Source organism: Rhinoraja longicauda, chromosome 18 (assembly GCF_053455715.1).
Source record: "Rhinoraja longicauda isolate Sanriku21f chromosome 18, sRhiLon1.1, whole genome shotgun sequence".
NCBI lineage: Eukaryota > Metazoa > Chordata > Chondrichthyes > Rajiformes > Arhynchobatidae > Rhinoraja > Rhinoraja longicauda.
In genome coordinates, this window is record NC_135970.1 from 32189234 (window position 1) to 32210549 (window position 21316).

At 39.0% G+C, this 21316-nt stretch overlaps 1 protein-coding gene across 4 annotated transcripts in view; it reads left to right on the plus strand.

Moving 5' to 3' along the window:
• Window positions 1-21316, plus strand: part of ckap5 (cytoskeleton associated protein 5) — a 63788-nt gene that overhangs the window by 26949 nt on the left and 15523 nt on the right. For 3 of the 4 annotated variants that reach the window (XM_078415467.1, XM_078415468.1, XM_078415469.1), the window contains exons 18-34: window positions 1277-1371; window positions 1610-1667; window positions 1750-1875; window positions 2126-2259; window positions 2526-2700; window positions 3456-3569; window positions 4142-4270; window positions 4345-4539; window positions 5784-5910; window positions 6792-6892; window positions 7959-8084; window positions 8195-8344; window positions 9878-10081; window positions 13005-13140; window positions 13518-13711; window positions 14986-15152; window positions 19133-19312. In XM_078415467.1, coding sequence (XP_078271593.1) covers window positions 1277-1371; window positions 1610-1667; window positions 1750-1875; window positions 2126-2259; window positions 2526-2700; window positions 3456-3569; window positions 4142-4270; window positions 4345-4539; window positions 5784-5910; window positions 6792-6892; window positions 7959-8084; window positions 8195-8344; window positions 9878-10081; window positions 13005-13140; window positions 13518-13711; window positions 14986-15152; window positions 19133-19312 — 2411 coding nt within the window. The remainder of the gene's footprint in view (window positions 1-1276; window positions 1372-1609; window positions 1668-1749; window positions 1876-2125; window positions 2260-2525; window positions 2701-3455; window positions 3570-4141; window positions 4271-4344; window positions 4540-5783; window positions 5911-6791; window positions 6893-7958; window positions 8085-8194; window positions 8345-9877; window positions 10082-13004; window positions 13141-13517; window positions 13712-14985; window positions 15153-19132; window positions 19313-21316) is intronic. The other variant, XM_078415470.1, reaches the window with a different exon arrangement.

Sequence of the window (21316 nt, forward strand, 5' to 3'; positions counted from 1 at the left end):
AAAAAAATAAAAATATCCCTCAAAGCAAATGAATGTAGTTGAATAAATGGTGTTAGGAATAAATAAGCCATGAATGAGACGGGATCGATTAGTCTTGTCAGGGTGAGTGAGGAGAGGATGTTTCCCTTTGTGGAAGGAACTAAAAGTAGGGCCATCCATTTTAAGCTCACGAGGCAAAACAAAATTCTGAAGATTGTGCATCTTTGGAATTCTTGCTGAGAATGATGGAATTGTAGTTAATTCTAAGGCAGAGGCTGATAGATTCTGAAGCCAGGGGTGGATGGATGGCTTCCATGTACGTTGAGAATGCAGAGTTGAAATTGAAGTGACTCGGCCATAACCTTATCAAATGATAGAGCAGGCTTTGGGGAATGAGTGGCATTTTCCTTTTAATTCAGATGCTCATGGGAGCACCTGATGACCACTCTGGTGTTAAATGATTTAAATGGGCTCTAATTTCAAGAATGTCAGGAATTCCATGATTTGCAAATTGAAATATTTTAGACATTTGGCTTCGAACCTAAATCTCGTAATAAAACAACAAACACATGGAATCGAAGAAAGCCGCCAAATGCTGGAGTAACTGGGCGGGACAGGCAGCATCTCTGTTGACAAGGGATGGGTGACATCTTGGATCATGACCCTTCAGCTTAAAGAAGGGTCTCGACCCGAACGTCATCCATTCCGAAACATCACCCATTCCTTCTCTCCAGAGTTGCTGTCTGACCGGCTGAGTTACTCCAGCATTTTGTGTCTATCTTTGATTTAAAACAGTATCTGCAGTTCTTTCCTACACAAACCCATGGAATTGATCACAAGAGGCTCTTAGCCAAATGGCATGTTAGTTAGTTTTGGGTTTATCACTGTCACGTACTCTCGAAACTGATCAAATATTCATAGATAAATGCAGTTCAACCTCGAGCACAATACTGGAAAGGGGAAGATGGAGTGCAGAATATTTCTCAGCATTGTTGCATATCAGTTCTTGCAACTCTGCAGATATTTTAGTATTTTAACCTAGATTTCTGCTTCTATTTCAAGTTGTCCGCCTATTGATGGAATTGGAAAAAATGAGCAATGTAATTTAGCAAAAGGAGTGAAATTGTTTGTGGTGAATGAGTACTTAAAGACCCAGTACTTAATGTGCAAAGCTCATATGTATTGTTTCGTTTACAAAGAATAGACCAACGAATATGTTCAAATGCAGTTCCAGGTGTGCCCATGTTTTAACATTGAGTTCAACGCATCTTGAAGGTTGTATGTGCATTGTCTGCAGGTTGTTGCCATGGCTTTTGCGCAGAAAAATCCCAAAACCCAATCTGAAACTCTAAATTGGTTAACAGCTGCCATCAAGGAGTTTGGATTTGCTGGGTAGGCTTATTTTATTTTTTCAGATGTTGAGTAGACTTTCAATTGTTTCTGTTGTAACTGCTTACATTTGTTTGGGGTTAATTGTAGAATATATTAAACCAAATAATATTAAAACATATTTGAGCTTGGTTTTATGTTAGTGTTAAAATTCATTAGCAACTTCATTAAAATGCTTCAATTCAAAAACATGAAAAAATGAAATTTGGTTATCTGATTCTGTCAAATTTTTTTTTCCCAGGCTTAATGTTAAAGCCTTCATCAGTCATGTGAAAACTGCTTTGGCTGCAACAAACCCTGTGAGTAAAGCGGTTGCTGTTTATGGTCTGTTTGTGTATGTTGTGATGGTTTCTAAATGTTCTGTTCAATTTATTTCTGTAGGCAGTGCGAATATCAGCAGTCGCTTTATTAGGTGTAATGTACTTGTACATGGGCGCACCTCTACGAATGTTTTTTGAAGATGAAAAGCCAGCTTTGCTGTCTCAAATTGATGCCGAATTTGAGAAGGTAAATTATAAAGAAATTATAATCATCCTGATGCACTTGGTTTACAGATGAGATTCTGTACTTCCTAATGAAAGCAGAACATTGCAGTACACCAGATTAATACCATGTTATCAAAAATAAATGTAGACGGTTTTGTTTGGATAATTAAACTATTTGCAATGCTGATGTTTTTGTAACTGACTAAGAGGCACCTAGTTTTTTTAAAGATTAAATTCATACATCTGAGTCTTCAAATCATGTGTTTTTATAGATGCAGGGACAAACTCCTCCTGCTGCCATTAGAAGAGTGGCTAAGCATGATGCTGATGAAGAGGAGGTGACTGAAGAACAAGATGATGAGGAGAATGGAAATGTTCAAGATCTCTTGCCTAGGACAGATATAGGGTGAGTTCCAAAAGGCTAGACTTTTAGCCATACTCCATAGTGTTGAAGTCCAACTAATACATAATAGTCTCTTTTGAAAATACTAATTGGTATACAGTTTGGGGCTCAAACTGCAAAGCTTTCAAATCAAATTGGATTTGTAACCTGTTTGGTAAAGGCTGAGTGTATATTTTTATTGACGATCAATAATGCATTTTCTTAGTGATTATGGATATTGAGAGGAAGACCATACAAAGGGTTTTTAATTGAACTTGTATAATATCTAGGGACAAGATTACTTCAGACCTTGTGACAAAATTGGACGATAAAAATTGGAAGGTCAGAAAGGAGGGACTGGATGAATTGTGTACAATTCTAAATGAGGCAAAGCTGATACAGCCCAATATTGGAGAACTTCCTGGAGTATTGAAAGGAAGGCTCAATGATTCTAATAAAATTCTGGTAAGTGATGTACTGGTGGTGAAGATTTTATCTTGCCCATTGTATTTTTTAAATGTATTGGATCGCCTGATATGAAATCTCAAAATTGCTATGTTTGAGTGCTTTGGCTGTCATTTCTTGCACTGAGGTTTTTGGATCAATCGAACGTGTTTAGTTTAAAAAGTGAAAATAAATAACGTTAATCAGATTTTATGGATTTTTTGATGCACTTGAGAGGTGTTTCTTGCATCTGTGCTGCAATCTAGAATTGCTGTTAATTTGACCCAATTACTATTTCTAATTTGCTTTGGGAAGGCAATTGGACATTTTTAACAACGTTATCGGAGCAGCAGTTCCACAGGGAAGAGCCCACTGGTTTATGATTGCCTTTGTCCATTCCTGGTCGGAAATCCCAAGTGGATGGTGACAGCCTTAGACTTAAAAATTACCATATAAAATTTGGACATCAAATGTCATGTAGTCTGAAATTGGCCATTGTGGATACAATTTCTCGATTGCAGGATGAATAAGATTTGGAAAATCACCCAAGTATTCAGAATCGCTTGCATTTTTCACAATTGCTTTTGAGATTCTTAATCCCTCAGTTGCCATGTTGCAAATTCAAATTACAACTAAAATTTGCACTTTCCTGTTAATGTTAATCTATTTAGTACTATGACTACAGATTAAGAGCAAATCTAATTCTGGCTTGGGTCAAAATGTATCATGTTTTTCTTGTAAAATACTTTGGAGATATGTATCTGTTTTATCTTCAGGTTCAACAAACACTTGCGATCTTGCAGCAGATGGCGACTGCAATGGGGCCAAATATTAGGCAACATGTAAAAATTCTGGGTATACCAATAATTACAGTTCTTGGTGATAGCAAGGTAAGAATTTAAATATATAAAAAAAATATAAACCTTTGTTTACAACTTCTATGTTTCGAGTACATTGAACATTCTTGACCAGTTAAGTCAATCAATTCAGATTTGAGGCACACATCATTTCTGGATTCCGATGGTCATAATACCTATTGATGCTCCATTGTTTCCCAGTGTGATCCTTTTCTTTGCCCAAGCCCCTCAGTTTGTTCTCTGTCACGCTACTACCCTGTAATACAGATTTATTTTTAGACTAATTTGAACTTTGTTAGACATTTTTAATACACTTAATCTGTTAGCATCTTTCACATTTTCCAGTGAGTCTTTGGATTGTGCCAATTTACATTTCACGATAGTGTCAGATATTTCCTATTTGTACCAAATATTTTTTGCTTTTTCTTGCCAAGTTCATCTTGCACCTTATTATTAAATCAAAGTAGTTGGCTGATTATTAAATGTCATTTAACTGATTTCAAAATGTCATACAAGTTTCTGAGATGTCATTTGGTTTTGTCAATTTAGTAAATTTTGAAAAACAAGTTTGTACCTTGAATTAGAGGATTATTTATTTCATCCAGAATAATGTTCGAGCAGCAGCTCTGACAACTTTGAATTTGTGGGTTGAGAAGACTGGTACGAAAGAATGGCTGGATGGTAATGACCTATCCGAGGAGCTGCAGAAGGGAAATCCTTTCCTCAGACAGGAGGCAAGTCTACACCAGCTATTATCTTTGAAAATATTTTACTTGAACAGAATACTTAGTTTTTGTTTATTGTTTAGTTGTTAGGTTGGCTGGCTGAGAAACTACCAACACTGCGAACTGTGCCCACTGACCTCGTGCTTTGTTTACCCCATCTCTATTCTTGCTTGGAAGACAGAAATGGAGATGTTCGAAAGAAGGCACAAGATGCATTGCCAACTTTCATGATGCACCTTGGCTATGAAAAGATGCACAAAGTTGCTAGCAAGTTGAAGGTATTGTGCTCCTCCCTTTAAAATATAAGTTGCCGTTAGTTTGTAAACCTGAAGATTTGATCTCATCTCTTTGGTTCATTGCACTTTCATCAAAAGCACTACTGTGCATGGCTTGTTGTAGGCAGGCAGGGATCAATGGACAGCTCTCCATTCAGGTAGGCTGGTGAACTATTACATGGGCCACGTGACAAATGAGCTGGATGCTGTGCCTCTTTGATCCTAACACATTCTAAGCCTTGACCATCTGATTTCTCCCTACTGCTGCATTCACTGCCTGCAGCTTCTGCTTAGTACTTTTTTTTAAGCTTTGGCTCATTTCCTACCAGAAGTACCTGCCTCATTATTGCACAAGATATAACAATTGCATCAAGCTTTTTTTCTCACTCCACATGCCTGCACACACCAAGATCATTGGCACAACTTTAAAACTATCGTGTAACAGTATCTCCTTTGGGGAAAAATTCATAAATGAATGCTCTGATTTTCAGAAATATACAATGTTGCTGAAATGGAACAACTAAGAAAACATGTCATGCTAGATGGCATTGTTAATTCATATGTCAGAAGTTAATGCTTTTATGCAACAAGTTTCAATTTGGAGCATTCTTTGAAAATTGAACAATGTTGAAGAGAACAAGCATGAATAATTAAAAGACACTAAATGCTGGAGTAACTCAATGGGTTACTCCAGCATTTTGTGTCATTCTCTGATATAAATCAGCATCTGCAGTTCCTAGATAAAGCGTGAATATCAGTTGCTAGTGGGCAAATACATCTGTAATCTTTTGCTGGTATCATTCATTGGCACTTATAGAGGATTATTTGTGCAGACTATTGGATTAGTACCAATTGAGTATTGTTGCTTCACTTTTCTAGTCTTAGAAAGTAACTTTGTAAGATGGCCCTTTAGAATTTTTCTCGGATGTGATTTGCACACGCGGAAGTTGGCAAAGCTCCGTGTACAACAAATAGTTAATGCTAGTGAATGTGAGCTTCTGCTTTATTTCCCCTAAATATTATGACAAATTAACTTCCAAATTGAAATGGTTGGTTACACTGAATTGATGTATTTTGACTGGTAATGAAATGTATTAAAGTTTGAATTGTAGCTTAAAATGTGACTATTATTAACCTGGATGGCCTGCCATTCAGATTTGATTTACGTCGTCATTATTTTACATGAGATTCTGGGCGCATCTGCTTTAGGCAGTATAACCATTTGCAATACTCTTTTTCTTCATAAGCCTGCCTCAAAAGACCAAGTAGTGGCAGCCCTTGAGAAGGCGCAAGCAGTTGTGCCAGCTAAGCCTGATGTACCAACGAAAACCTCCTTGAAATCCAATGCAGGTGCAGCCAGGCCACTAGGTACAGGTAACGCGATCCTTCCACTAAATATTTATTACTGAATGTAGCAGTACGCGACACCCTGCTTTTGTATTGTCAATGGTTATTTTGTAGATTTTCTGCCCCATTCACCTCTTAAGTATATTAAACACATCGTGCAGAGTAGACTTGATATTTGTTTTTACTTTTCCATTAATCACAAGGAGTGACAGACATTTGATGAGATAAATGGAAGCCATCAGAATTTCAATGCTGGGATAATGCCTTATGATTTTGTAGCAAATACATTTAATATTCTATAGTTCAGTTTTGTCCTGAGTTTTTCACTGCTGAGTTTCCTTAATCACTTCTTTAGTTCTAGGTGCAGAATAAGGCCATTTGACCCATCAAGTCTACACTGCCATTCGATCATGGCTGATCTATCTTTCCCTCTCAACCCCATTCTCCTGCTTTCACGAATGAGAAATAATTTACTCTTTTTAAATCGTCAGCTTAGTATTTGATACCATTTATATATCCCATACTATAATAAGTAACGAACATGTTTTACCCTTTGTGGAGGGAAGAATTCCCAATGCTTGTTCTTGTTGAGTTGGTTTTAGTCCCTGTAAAGTTATAACATTGCTGTTAAACTCTGCATTATGTAATCTTGTAACACGAGTTCAAACTTCTAAATCATTTTTGCCCTTCCCATTTATGTCTGGGAACACTACTAATTCCAGTGTTCTCAACATTCACGTTATATTTATTCTGATCTGTGAGATATTCATCTGCCGTATTTTCCCCTTGTTTCAGCAGTAATTCAGCAAAATCAAAGTCAAATATTATTTTTAATGTTTCTATTACTTAGGCTGTTTTATATTAAACTAGTATAAACAACTCATCCCAAATTTTGCTTCCTTTGATAGTGTCAGCACGTGTGAACAGTGCCAGTACAAATGATGAGACAGATTCATTTAAGCCTGATGCAAAGAAAGGCAAATCAACTGGTGTTGCTTCCAAACTCAAGGTATTCTTTTTAAAGTTAAATCGATTTGAAACTGAGTACCTTTTATTTAAATTATTTTGGAACTGCCTGGCTTTCCTTCTGAATATCTACCCTCCTTCCCTGCCTGAACTCTCAAGCTGCTGCTTTTACTTTTTGAGATGCAGGCCTCTGGAAAGGCCAGCATTTATTACTTCAAATTGTGGTGAATCACCTTTTTGATTCGAGTACCATCTATTGAAAATACTTGCACACTTTTTAGATGAATAGTGATGTATTTTCAAGTCAGAATAACCAACAACTTGGACAGAATATGTGCAAGCAGTCCTGTTCACCTGCACCTACTATCCTGGTCCTTCTGGGTGGTAGAGACTACTGGTTTCCAATGTGCTGTATCTGCAGTGGATTTTGCAGATAATGCGCACTGGAGACAGACGGCACAGTGGTGGCAGAGCAAATTAATCTTTAGTGATGGGGTGATAATCAAGTGGGCTGCTTTGTTCTTGATGGTATTGAACTGCATCAATGTTGTTGCTGTTGCATTCCTTTGGGTAACTGGAGAGTTTTCCATTTCTCAAATTTGTACCTGACGGTGTACCAGATGCTGGGCGTACCCTTGGTGTCAGCCAGTAAATCATCAGCAGAAAGAAATCTGCCAGCATAATGCCTTGACAGCAAGTGTGCCTGTGGTTGAATATTATCCCTTATCCAGAAATTTCCCTCCTGTCCCAGCAGATATAATTAAAATGAATCCCCTATTCTCCTGCTCATTGCATTAAATGGGCGTGTAGATCAATTGACCATACTTAACTGAAATGTTTTTTTCATTCCTAAGGTTGTGCACTATATTTGAGGAAATAAAGGGGTGTAGTGTGATGATTTTCTTTCAAAATTTAATTGAAAATGTCTTGGTTTCAAAAATCCCTTTGAGAAAGCAACATTGTTAATGCTAAATTTTTACTGTGTGTGTGTATGAACTGTATCTTAATTCCATTATTGCCATGGTAATGTTGAAGTGCTTTTATCTTTGATGTAAGCAAGGGTGAGTGGATATACTGTTTTTGTTCTGAGTTGATCTTTACTCTTCCAGTCTGCACCCAATAAGAAAGTGCCAAGTAAGCCAAACGTCAAAGATGATGATGATAGATCTGGGCCGATCTTCATAATTATTCCCAATGCAAAAGAGCAAAGAGTAAAGGAAGAAAGAGCTTTAAAGGTAATATATTTTGCTTTGCTGAGGGTAGAATTGACTTTTTGAACGTTTTAGAACTTTTTTGCATGAACAAAATTCTGATTTTACTTTTTGAAATACATGTTTTGCATTAGGTGTTGAAATGGAACTTCACAACGCCCCGGGATGAGTATTCAGAGCAACTGAAAACTCAGGTGTCCAGCTGTGTGGCCAAGTGGTTGCAAGATGAAATGTTTCATTCAGATTTTCACCACCATATTAAAGCTTTAACAGTCTTGCTGGAGGTAAGGACTTAAAAAGAAACTATAGTTTTGTTTAATTAGATTTTCTCAGTGCTTATGTTTGGTTTATCATCGCCACCTGCTGAGATAGTGATAATTTGCATGCTGTCCAGTCATACATGAGTGCAACAGGTAGAGGAGAGAGAAGGACCAGAATGCACGGTATAATGTTAAAGCATTATAGCGGTAGTTAAAGTCCAAGATTTGTAATGAGGTAGGTTGGACAATCGAGACTATGCCCTGACTTATGGGAAGGCCATTCGGTCATCTGATAACAGCGGGCAAGAACCTTTTCTTGAATCTGGTGGTACGTGCTTTCAAGCTTTTGTATTTCCTGCCCAATGGAAGAGTGGAGAAGAGAGAATAACTGGGGTGAAAAAGGTCCTTGATTACGTTGACTGAGTCAGATGGAGTTGATGTGGGTGGGAAGGCTGGTCTGTGTGATGGACTGGGCTGTAGTTGCAACCACAGCTGCAATTTCTTGCTGAATAACAATTCATGTTGCCCATTAATGTGATGACGCTGGCAATTTCTAAAGTTCTGTCCTGCTTCTTGACATTGTTCTTGAATTCGTGATACACAAGGCCAGAATTTACGTGATGGATGTGTTTAGACTGTCTGAAAACTGAGCAAGGTAAGCAATCATGTGCTCTCTTTGCTAAATTGAATTGTTAATGAGTGGTCTATCATTGAAAAAATATAGTAAATAGGGTAAAGTAAATATAGTTATGTAGATTAATGTGTAGGAAAGAACTGCAGATGCTGGTTTAAATTGAAGGTAGACACAAAATGCTGGAGTAACTCGGCGGTACAGGCAGCATCTCTGGGAGAAGGAATAGGTGACGTTTCGGGTCATAGAAAATAGATGCAGGAAGAGGCCACTCGGCCCTTCGAGCCAGCACCGCCATTCATTGTGATCATGGTTGGTCAAGACCCTTCAGACTGATTTGGGTACATATAGCAACAATACAGAAGTATTGATTTGAGAGGGAGGAGAATAGAGAGAAAACAGTTTATACATTAAATTCCATACCTGTAAAATCTTAGTGCAATTTAGACAAAAGGGACATTTTTTAAATGGAATAGTCCTCATTCGATGTCCATGTTTAGTTCATAATTAACATGCAGACACAGGAACATCCATGCTGTGCTTAGTAAGTTGATGGGGAAGCCAAATAGCAACATGCCATCTCCTCATCTGACAGCCATTTCTGAATATTTACATTAAATTGCATCTGCACTTTATTAATTGGTGTCCAATGCATACAATGGTCAACATCATTGGCCTCTTAGTTTAATAGTTACATTTGGGATCTAATTTGGCAGTTGTAAGTTGTCCTGGATCTGAAAGATTGCTCTACATTCAGCATTGATTTTCTCCTTGGAGTTCAATATTTAAACTTGGGTATAATTTGATAAGAAAATGGTTCAGAAATTAGTAAATTCTTTGCTGTTGAAGCAATAGCTTTGAAAGTAGAAAAGATTTAACACAAAATGATCACTTGGCAAAACTAATGGTGTAACTCTCTCTCTTAGCATTGTGAAAGTGAAATTGAAGGGACAGTTGCTTGCCTGGATCTCATTCTGAAGTGGTTGACCCTACGGTTTTTTGATACCAACACAAGTGTGCTGATGAAAGTCCTTGAATACTTGAAGTTGTTATTTACGGTGCTGAGCAAAGACGATTATCATATAACTGAAAATGAGGCAACTTCATTTATTCCATACCTAATTAATAAGGTAAGTTACTCTCCAGGTTTTCAATGGAAATGTAATTCATAAAGAATAAGACTTCATTCATATTTAAGAAAGGCATTGGGCAAAGACTGAAAAAAATACCAGTTGGAAATTTGACAATAGGTTTTGTTTAAAGTGGGCAGGTTGCAGAACTACAGGGCTGAGGTGATTTAAAGAGTGAAGGAGAAAGGGAGATACGTGGTGGCTGAGGCAATAACAGAAGTAAAAGGTCAGAAATAGTTTGAGCTTCAACTATAGGTTGCTAGGTGAATCTGATTGCAGTTGTATTGGGCCAGGCTAAATCAAGGATAAGGTTGAGACAAAATGCTGGAGTAATTCAGCGGGACAACCAGCATCTTTGGAGAGAAGGAATGAGAAAAGAAAGAATCGAGGGTAAGGTTTCTGTTCTTGATATTCCTACTATATAATTGGAGCGTCAGTAGGGTGTGGTCTGTAACAATGCAGTTTATAGTTGAGGGGTCAAAAGAAAAGTTATGAACCACAGCGGAGTGCACTGGAGTGTAAAAAGAAAAGTACATGTACAGGCAAAAGAAGGATGCAGGAGCTGCAGGGCAGTTGTAATGGACAACTCTTGTTATCCTTTCATACAGTGCCCTCCATAATGTTTGGGACAAAGACCCATTTATTTATTTGCCTCTACTCTCCAATTTGAGTTTTGTAATAGAAAAAAATCACGTGGTTAAAATTGTCAGATTTCAATAAAAGCCATTTTTATACATTTTGGTTTCACCATGTAAAATTACAGCAATGTTTATCCATAGTCCCCCCATTTTTGGGCACCAATGTTTGGGACACAGCAATGTCATGTAAATGAAAGTAGTCATGTTCAGTATTTTGTTGCATATCCTTTGCATGCAATGACTGCTGGGAGTCTGCGATTCATGGACATCACCAGTTGCTGGGTGTCTTCTCTGATGATGCTCTGCCAGGCCTGTATTGCAGCCATCTTTAGCTTATGCTTGTTTTGGGGGCTAGTCCCCTTCAGCTTTCTCTTCAGCGTATAAAAGACATGCTCAATTGGGTTCAGATCGGGTGATTGACCTGGCCACTCAGGAATTGACCATTTTTTAGCTTTGAAAAACTCCTTTGTTGCTTTAGCAGAATGTTTGGGACAATTGTCTTGCTGTAGAATGAACCACCAGCCAATGAGTTTTGAGGCATTTGTTTGAATTTGAGCAGATAGGATGTGTCTATACACTTCAGAATTCATTATGATACTATCATCAACAGTTGTATTATCAATGAAGACAAATGAGCCAGTACCTTCAGCGGCCATACATGCCCAGGCCATAACACCCCCACCACTGCGTTTCACAGATGAGGTGGTATTCTTTGGATCTTGGGCAGTTCCTTCTCTCCTCCATAATTTGCTCTTGCCATCACTCTAATATGTTAATCTTTGTCTCATCTGCCCACAATACCTTTTTTCCAGAAATGTGGTTACTCTTTTAAGTACTTATTGGCAAACTGTAACCTGGCCATCCTATTTTTGGGCCTAACCAGTGGTTTGCATCTTACAGTGTAGCCTCTGTATTTCTGCTCATGAAGTCTTCGGCAGACAGTGGTCATTTACATATCCACACCTGAATTCGGAAGAGTGTTTCTGATCTGTCAGACAGATGTTTGGGGATTTTTCTTTATTATAGAGAGGAGAATTCTGTCATCAGCTGTGTCTCCCTTGGCCTGCCAGTCCTTTTGCAATTAGTAAGCTCACCAGTGCTCTCTTCTTAATGATGTTCCAAACAGTTGATTTTATCAAGCTTAAGGTTTGGCTGATGTCTCTTAACAGTTTTATTCCTGTTTCTCAGTCTCATAATGGCTTCTTTGACTTTCATTGGCACAACTTTGGTCCTCATGTTGATAAACAGCAATAAAAGTTTCCAAAGGTGATGGAAAGACTAGATGCTGAGAGCTTTCTTATACCTGCATTAAGGAGGCATTTAAACACAGCAAGCAATTACAAACACCTGTGAAGCCATGTGTCCCAAACATTATGGTGCCCTGAAATGGGGGGACTATGTATAAACAATGCTGTAATTTCTATATGGTGAAACCAAAATGTATAAAAATGGCCTTTAATAAAATCTGTCAATGTGCACTTTAACCACGTGTGTTTTTTTTCTGTTACAAATTTCAAATTGTGGAGTACAGAGGCAAATAAATGATGGGTCTTTGTCCCAAACATTATGGAGGGCACTGTAGATTAGAATGGTTTTGAAAATTGCAGAAAGGGGAGAGAAAATAATCCAAAAACATTTTTTGCTATCTATTCATTAATGAAAGAAACCAGTGCCAGCTTAGTCTTTCCTAATGAAGTGGGCCATGTTTTAGTTAAGAAATGCTTTGAATAATGCAGCAAGCTATATTTAACTGGAGCTCCTTGAAGTAAGAGAATTAATGCCTTTATAGCGTTAAAGGATCTTTGACAAAATATCTCATAATAGATATGAACAGAAATCATGAGAGCATTGCCAGTGATGGCACAGACGTAAATGTTAAGGATTGGATAGGAAAAAGTAATATTGGGTGGTTTGGTTGTATTTCAGACTTTGTGGTTACATGGTGCCTTTGAGCATATATTGTTGCATAATGCAAATGAACAACATGGTTATTGAGGAAATATATGAAGACCATCTTGAAACTGGAAATTGTATGTGAAATATAGCTGGAACCTTCCCACAGAAAAATTACGATCAGTACAATTAGGCCTGTTAGAATTGAGATCATTGGAACACAAGTACTTCAACTAAAATAGCTGAGTAAAAATAATAAACCTTTGAAGGAAATGTATCCAAATTTTGTTATGTTAGTTTGTTCCAAATGGTTATGACATTGAGTGGCTTGTATGACAGTTTGTTTAAATCTGCAAGACGGAAGGTTAATTTGTGGGTAATTTGTATTTTAGGTTGGAGAACCAAAAGATGTAATTCGTAAAGATGTTCGATCCATTCTGAACATGTTGTGCAAGGTTTACCCAGCCAGTAAAATGTTTAACTTGATCATGGACGGACTTAAATCCAAAAACTCAAAACAGCGAGCAGGTGAGTATTTGCAGTATACATTACTGGATTCTCACTTCTGTGCCTTAAATGGATGCTGGAGTGAGTCCATGACAGCACTCCTGTTTCTAATTGCAGAATGTTGGTTATTTAATTGATGATCATGTTTCTGGTGGAAGATGGAAGAAGTGAAGAATGTTTTATAGCTAAAATTGTCCAGCCACCATCCTTTACCTACCTTTCTCACCCCCCCCTCCACAAGATTGCATTCTTGAATTACTTTGATTCATGAAATAAATCTGTTTAATTACTAGCACAGGTAGGTGTAGTCACAAGGATTGATCATTGATCTTGGAATGTATTGGAGTGCAGCAGCAGATATATTTAAAAGATACATTTTTGTTTGCATTATTTTTCAGAATGCTTAGAGGAGCTGGGTATTTTAATTGAAGTTCATGATTTGAATGTTTGCCAGCCAACTCCAGCCAAAGCACTCAAAGAAATAGCATGCCAGATTGGAGACAGAGACACATCTGTCCGTAACGCTGCTTTAAATACTGTGGTTACGGTCTACAACATCTGTGGCGATCAAGTTTTTAAAATGATTGGGAATGTAAGTATCTCTTTATCAGGAGCAAGAAAAGATCAGAATGTGGTCAAAAGGCTTGATCCTTTTGCAAATGCAAAAAAATGCAACCAAATGCAAGAAAAGTGAGAATGATTGTGTTTTAGTATAAATTTAAATATTTTCAGTTTTATATTAAAAAATGACAATTTGTTGGAATTCCATGCATTTTATTTTATCTTTCTACATCCTTGATTTCTCGTCAGATTAATGCCATCTATATATTTAATGAAACTGCAACTAGAAGAACCTTAATGTAACAAACAACTCTGCTGCAAATTATTATGCTGTGTAAGCAAAAGGTTAAAGGAACCTGATCAAATTCCCATCGGGCATCATTCAGCTCCCAACCAGAAACATCTCTTCTCCAGAGATGTTGCCTGACCCGCTGAGTTATTCCAGTACTTTGTCTTTATTTGTAAACCACCATCTGCAGTTCCTGGTTTCTAGAAATATAATTGGTCTGGTCTAATAGTTCTTAGGAAATATACAAGATTTGGCCATGATAAACGGTGACAAAGCTTAGAGATCAGGCATTGATGATATGTAAATGGTGGAATCAATTAAAAGATGTGGGAACCAGGGACATTGAAGTTTAACTGTAATATTAGATAGTCACTTGAAGGATTGTTTGACCATGTCGGGACCCAGGGACAAACATTCATTGAGATGATTCCTGAGAGAAGCTGGCTTGTCTCTGGTAGGTTTTGCTTTGTCAGGTAACTTGTTTTTAAGTTGGGACTTGTATAAATGGACCATTATAGAAAAGTGTTTGAGTGACAAGTTGTTCCAAATTAATGGGCACTATTTAGAAGTACTCCTTAAGCTTGATACAGTCAGTTTGAGGTCTTTCAAGGTCTCCCTGTAATTGATCATGCAGTACAAGAGCCATCAAATACTGAAACTCTTGCGTTATTAGCACTCTTTTTAGATTGACTTCTGGGTCAAGTGGGCACATTCATTCTTATTGGTGCTTTTTTTGTTTTGATTTATGCTCAGTTATTTCATTTGATCATCTTTTCAAATATTATTTTCAAACTCAACAGTTTTTAGTTGTGTCAATATTATGCAAATCTTTGCATTCAATCTTTTTTTGTGATAGGCTTATCAGAGTTAAACTATTTTGTCTCTGATTAGTGAGATGCTGGAAGTGGAGTTCATTGCACGGATTGTACTTTTAAACAGTATTATTTTGATTAACTTATATTTACGATATGAATCTGTTCATGTCTTATTTACTTGCACCTATTTTTAAATTCTAGCTTTCTGAGAAAGAGATGAGCATGTTAGAGGAAAGAATTAAAAGATCAGCTAAAAAGGCTTCGACTGTATCTGTAAAACAAGAGGAGAAGACGCAGAGACCACCGGGAACAAATCAGAATGCAGGCGTGCCACGAAAGGGCTGTGAGGATGTGCCGTCTAAACTGAAGTATGTATCGTGTTTCCTCGCCTGGTTGCATGATCTTGATTAGTCAGCATTGGGATAGTGAAAACTGAACTGCTTTGAACACCCTATGCTGGATTGGCTCTGAGGGTGTTGATCCCCTCGTGAACAATAAACAATTTGTTTCCAGGTTGCTGCAAATTTCAACACTGGTTTTACTTGGCCCTACGGTGACCTAAATTCATTCCAAAGACCACCCCAATCTTTGGATTTCTTGAGACTTTTAATTTTTGCAAACTCTTTATTTTTCCTTTTTTTTTTGAAGTGGGATCCAAATCCATTGGACTACCAATCTGATGATACTGCTTTCCAAATGTTGGTGGTTTGTCCCATGTTACTATTAACTGTATCCATTCCCCATCCGTTTGATCTCCCAAAGTGCAGCACTTCACACTTGCTTGTATTAAACACCATCTGATCCAGTCCATACTGCATCCTTTGATAGCCTTCATTATCTGCAACTACATTCAGTAGGAAAAAACTATTGTGGTTATTGACATTAAAATCTTTACCCTGGAGGCTCAATCTTGTTTTGGCTCCAGCTTGTAATGCTATTTTTATTACCACTGCTTTTTGCCTTCTAAGTGATTAAGTGTGCAAACTTGGAATTGGCCTGACTGCCTGTGGAACGTTTGTTTTGTTTAATTGCATTGTAATTTGGTAATGCAAATTTTGATGGGACTCACAGAAGTTCAGTCTGAAGGGTCCTGACCCGAAACAATGGTTTGGAATATCATCTCTGTGCCCTACTACATCAAAGGCAACCTTGATCTTAGTGCAGTTAGTCACTACTTCTGGTATAGCAAGGTTGTATTAAGGTCTTGGCAGAATTGAATCTGTAACTTTGAAAAATGCTGACTATCCTTGTATGCAAAGTCATTTTATGATTGCCGCAGTATGCAAGCAAAGCTCACCAGAAATGCAGGAGACCCCAGCAGGTCAGACGGCATCCATGAAAATAAAACAGGCTAGCTTTTGGATGTATAACCCTTTGCAAAAGGGAGATGCAAGTTAGTTTTCAGTAGGTGGGAAGGTGCAGGAGTGACATCTTGAAAAGTATGCATAATGGGAGCAGTCAAAATGGCTTAATGGCTTTCGATTTCCTTTTTCATTTCCTTGTAAAATGGAGCTATTGGAAATTGACTTTTTGAAACTGTTGTTCATCAAGACAAAATGCACGCTCCATATTGGAATGATGCAACAAGTCAAGTATGTATATCTATATACTAAAACTCTCGTGGCTGTATGTTTGTGCCATTTGTGTCCGTTGATCCGGAAATACAGCCAAAATGGTACACGATAGCGCAACAATGTTAGGTCCACCATACAATTGTCCTGGGCTGGAGGAAGTTTCATTCCAATTGGTCATAATTTTAAAGTTCTAAAAATCACTTTTCCACTTACCCTGGCCTTCTGCAGCGTTCAACATCACAATGGGATCTGCCTGAGTGACGGGAATGGCGGCCAATGGGGGGGGGGGGGGGGGGGCTGTTGCGCTATCCAGCTGCTGCTGAATGAACTTTAATAAATGCGCTCCCCTCGCCAGGAGGACCGGCGTGCACCGCTCCTGACCTTCCTCCCGTGGTGCAGCGCGGCGGCAGAGGATCAAACAAGATGGCTGTCGCTGTGTTTACTATGTCACAATGGGAGAAGGTCCGCGCGAGCGCAGTCTTGATTGATCTAATACAGATGCTCTCCCGACTTACGATGCTTCGGCTTGCGATATTTTGACATTGTGGTGGTGCAAATGGCAGCGAGCCGCAGCTCTCTTCCGGCCACGTGATCTAATACAGATGATCTCCGATTTCCAATGCTTCGACTTAAGATATTTCGAATTTGCGATGGTGCAAATAGGGGGGGGGGGGGGTGAGTGGAGAAGGGGGTTGAGGGGGATGGAGTGGGGGATAAGGGGGTTGAGGAGGGGGGATAGAGTGGGTGAGGGGAAGAGTGGAGTGGGGGGGGGGGGGGGAGAGGAGGAGAGAGAGTTGCACGGGGGGTTGCCGCATTCTCAGGAACGCCTGCAGGAGAGTTTTGGACCCAACTGGTCCACGCCCGACTACTGTCCTTTAAAACCAAGCTTGGTTTATCCATTAAAGTTTGAGCTTGCGATTATGATTTGTATCTGAGGAATTCTCTTAATAAAGTCATTAATGGCTGCAGGAGTTTAATATACAGGACAGAAACATAGAAAAATAGGTGCTGGAGTAGGCCATCCGACCCTATGATCATGGCTGATCATCTAAAATCAGTACCCTGCTCCTGCTTGTTTTCCCCCTATATCCCTTGATTCCTTTAGCCCTAAGAGCTAAATTAGGTTAATTCCCAGAATGGCGGGACTGTCGTATGTTGAAAGGCTGGAGCAATTAGGCTTGTATACACTGGAATTTAGAAGGATGAGGGGGGATCTTATTGAAACATATAAGATAATTAGGGGATTGGACACATTAGAGGCAGGAAACATGTTCCCAATGTTGGGGGAGTCCAGAACAAGGGGCCACAGTTTAAGAATAAGGGGTAGGCCATTTAGAACGGAGATGAGGAAGAACTTTTTCAGTCAGAGTGGTGAAGGTGTGGAATTCTCTGCCTCAGAAGGCAGTGGAGGCCAGTTCGTTGGATGCTTTCAAGAGAGAGCTGGATAGAGCTCTTAAGGATAGCGGAGTGAGGGGGTATGGGGAGAAGGCAGGAACGGGGTACTGATTGAGAGTGATCAACCATGATCGCATTGAATGGTGGTGCTGGCTCGAAGGGCTGAATGGCCTACTCCTGCACCTATTGTCTATTGTCTAAATCTATTGAAAACATTCTCTCTCTTGAAAACATCCGGTGAATTGTTCTCCACTGCCTTCTGTGGCAGAGGTTTGATCAGTGGGGAAGGGATTTAGTCCATTGTGTGGCTCAAGCATCCAGTTAAAATGATTGTGTATTTGGCTGATTTTGCTTTGCCATAATTGTAAGATTGTAAGGTAGAAAGTGACAATGTACCAGTAGAGATACAATGTGCTAAGTTTGGGGATTGATTTGTTTGAACAAAGCCCATCATCACAACTGGTGCGGAACTAAACTGGTTATCCCAGGACATTTACCCACGACACAGCTTTTTAAAATTCATAAAATCTTCAACTGTCAGCTGTCTTCTCTCCAAGGATGGGTTCATTTATTGGTATTAAAATAATCTGAGATCATTCTTATCTGCCTACAAGGGTAGGGTTCTGAACCCTTGTGCTGAATGGATTGGAACTTTACCTCATAAACTCTACAATGGTAATTGCTGTAAGAAATTGGTATTGAGACCAAATGCTGTTTCTGTTGCTTAACCTTTGTTGTTCCCTGTAGTGCTTATTTGGTTTATTTTGTCTAAATCTGTCTTCTGACTTCTTTCACCGCATTTCCTTGGAAAGAATAATGTATCGAACATATCGAATGCGAGTAAAAACCTGTTCTTAATTGTTGGTTGGCAGTGTTCTGTCAAACCAGCGCAAGGACTGCCATTCGTAAATAGTATCGCAGTTCTTCCATTCTAATAATCGCAGATCAATTGTTTCCTGGAAACTAAGATGTATCGCAATAGCTTAGAAGCATAGAAAATGGGTGCAGGAGGAGGCCATTTGGCCCTTCGAGCCAGCACTGCCATTCATTGTGATCACGGCTGATCGTCCACAATCAGCAACCCGTGCTTGACTTCTCCCCATATCCCTTGATTACACTAGCCCCTAGAGCTCTATCTATCTAACTCTTTAAATTCATCCAGTGAATTGGCCTCCACTGCCTTCTGTGGCAGAGAATTCCACATTGATCTACTTGGTTTGTTTTAGATGTTAAATCTGCACCAGAATCTGGTTTAATACAATGCTTCATCCAGCAGCTCACCTGGTTTTAAAAATAATGGTAAAACCACCTCCAGCAATTTGGAGTTTCATGTTGAATAAAAATGATAAATCATTTTTTGCATTTATTATTTCTTTCAGTCAAGCACGTTGCAATAATGCACACTCCGCATCAGAGTCTACTCACACGATTCCAAAAGAGTTCCAGCTGGATCTTGATAAAATAGAAAATGACAACCATGCTGGTGGATGTGAGCTGCCAGATCTGGTGCAGCACCAGCTTGATGAGCTCTATGAACCTGTTTGCATTCCAGAACCAAAGTAAGTTACCAATGTCATGCAGGAGGCTTGAAACATGGTTGAACAGGTTGTATTGAGTGAAGATTTAGTTGGATTCTGAAGTTGGTACTCTAAAATTCTACTGTTTTATTTGTTCAGTTGAGTTGCTGCAGTGTGTATCTTGCAGCTTTCCCAAACTTGCATATTTTATATCAACTTTTAATCTGATTCATTAACAAACCCAGTTCATGAATGCACCTTTCTTCTCCTGCTCTTGTTGTATATTAGAATTACACATTCGGAATGTTATCTATATCGTTTCAGTAATCGTATCAACTACGCATTGTCCTTCTAAGGATGTTTCTTCCTGTTTCTATCTCTGTTACCTAACATTGCTTGTAGGTATATAAATTCATCTTGAAGAATAAAGTTCTGTAATACCAGAATCTGTGAGAACTGAAGTGTTTGCAGTGCTTGTTGCCTGTAGCTGTACAACATTAAATGGAGGACATGCTTTCATGAGTGGCCTTGGCATGTGTTACACACAATGTTTAAAATTAGACTTGACGAGTTGCACCCTGGCCACTCCCTCTTCTCCCCTCTCCCATCAAAAGTAAAGTGTGAAAACATACACCACCAAATTCAGGGACAGTTTCTTCCCTGCTGCTATCAGGCAACTGAATCATCCTACCACAACCAGAGAACAGTGCTGAACTACTATCTACTTCTTTGATGATCCTCGGTCTATCCTTGATCGGACTTTGCTGGCATTATCTTACTCTAAGTGTTATCCCCTTATATATCAATACACTGTAAATGGAGCGATTTTAATCATGTATTGTATTTCTGCTGACTGGTTAGTACACAACAAAAGCTTTTCACTGTACCTCGGTACATTTGACAATAAACTAAACTGGAATAAAAGATTGTCAACCCTACCACCTATGTTCTTACCCATTTTATTACTTGCTATAATGTCATAAGTAAAAGGAGCAGATTTAGGCATTCGGTCCACCATTCAGTCATGGCTGATCTATCTCTCGCTCCTAACCCCATTCTCCTGCCTTCTCCCCATAACCCCTGACACCCGTACTAATCAAGAATCGATCTATCTCTGCCGTAAAAATATCCATTGACTTGGCCTCCATCGCCTGTGGCAAAGAATCCCACAGATTCATCACCCTCTGACTGAAGAAATTCTTCTTCATCTCCTTTGTTAAGGAATGTTCTTCAATTCTGAGGCTATGGCCTCTAGTCCTAGACTCTCCCACTAGTGGAAACATCCTCTGCACATCTACTCTATCCACTAGTCTGTATGTTTCAGAGGTTCCCCCCTCATTTTTCTAAACTCCCGCGAGTACAGGCTCTGTGCCGTACGTAAAACATTCATCATATGTTAACCTATTCATTCCTGGGACCATTCTTGTAAACCTCCTCTGGACCCTCTCCAGAGCCTGGTTGTACTGATCGTAAGTAGTCATTTGTACTTTTTGATGGTAATAGTGTAGAGTATCTCTAAATGCATTCTATGTAAATATAAGAGTAGGTGAGGAGCAACTAACAAAGACCATTTATCAGCTGCAGGTGGCATGATGCATGTTTATATGTGGCACGTAGAAGTGTGGACGTGTAGACTTAGCAATTCCATACTTTTTGCTCGGGTGGTCTGCGCACATCAATGTTAGTTGGCGCAATGTGTTGCCATCTAGCTACCAGGGTAAATAACTTTTTTGAGAGCGTTCAGAGTATTGTGGCCAAGGGGGTGAACTGGAAGTTGTAGTACATGGTAGAGCCAACACCTTGGTAGAAAAAGGGCAGTTGTTGGAAGAGAGTTTAAGCAGGACCACAGAAGCCTTCATATTTGGATGAGTATCCATGCCTGAGGTGCAGCCTTTTCACTACGTGGAGGAAGGACAAGGCAAAAAGAATGTGAGAAAACACTTGTTTCTAGTCTTGTCAACAGAAAATATTTATGAACAAAATTGTAACTAATTGGGGATGAAAAAAGTCTACTCCAGGAGGTGGAGAATGTGACTGACGCTTTGG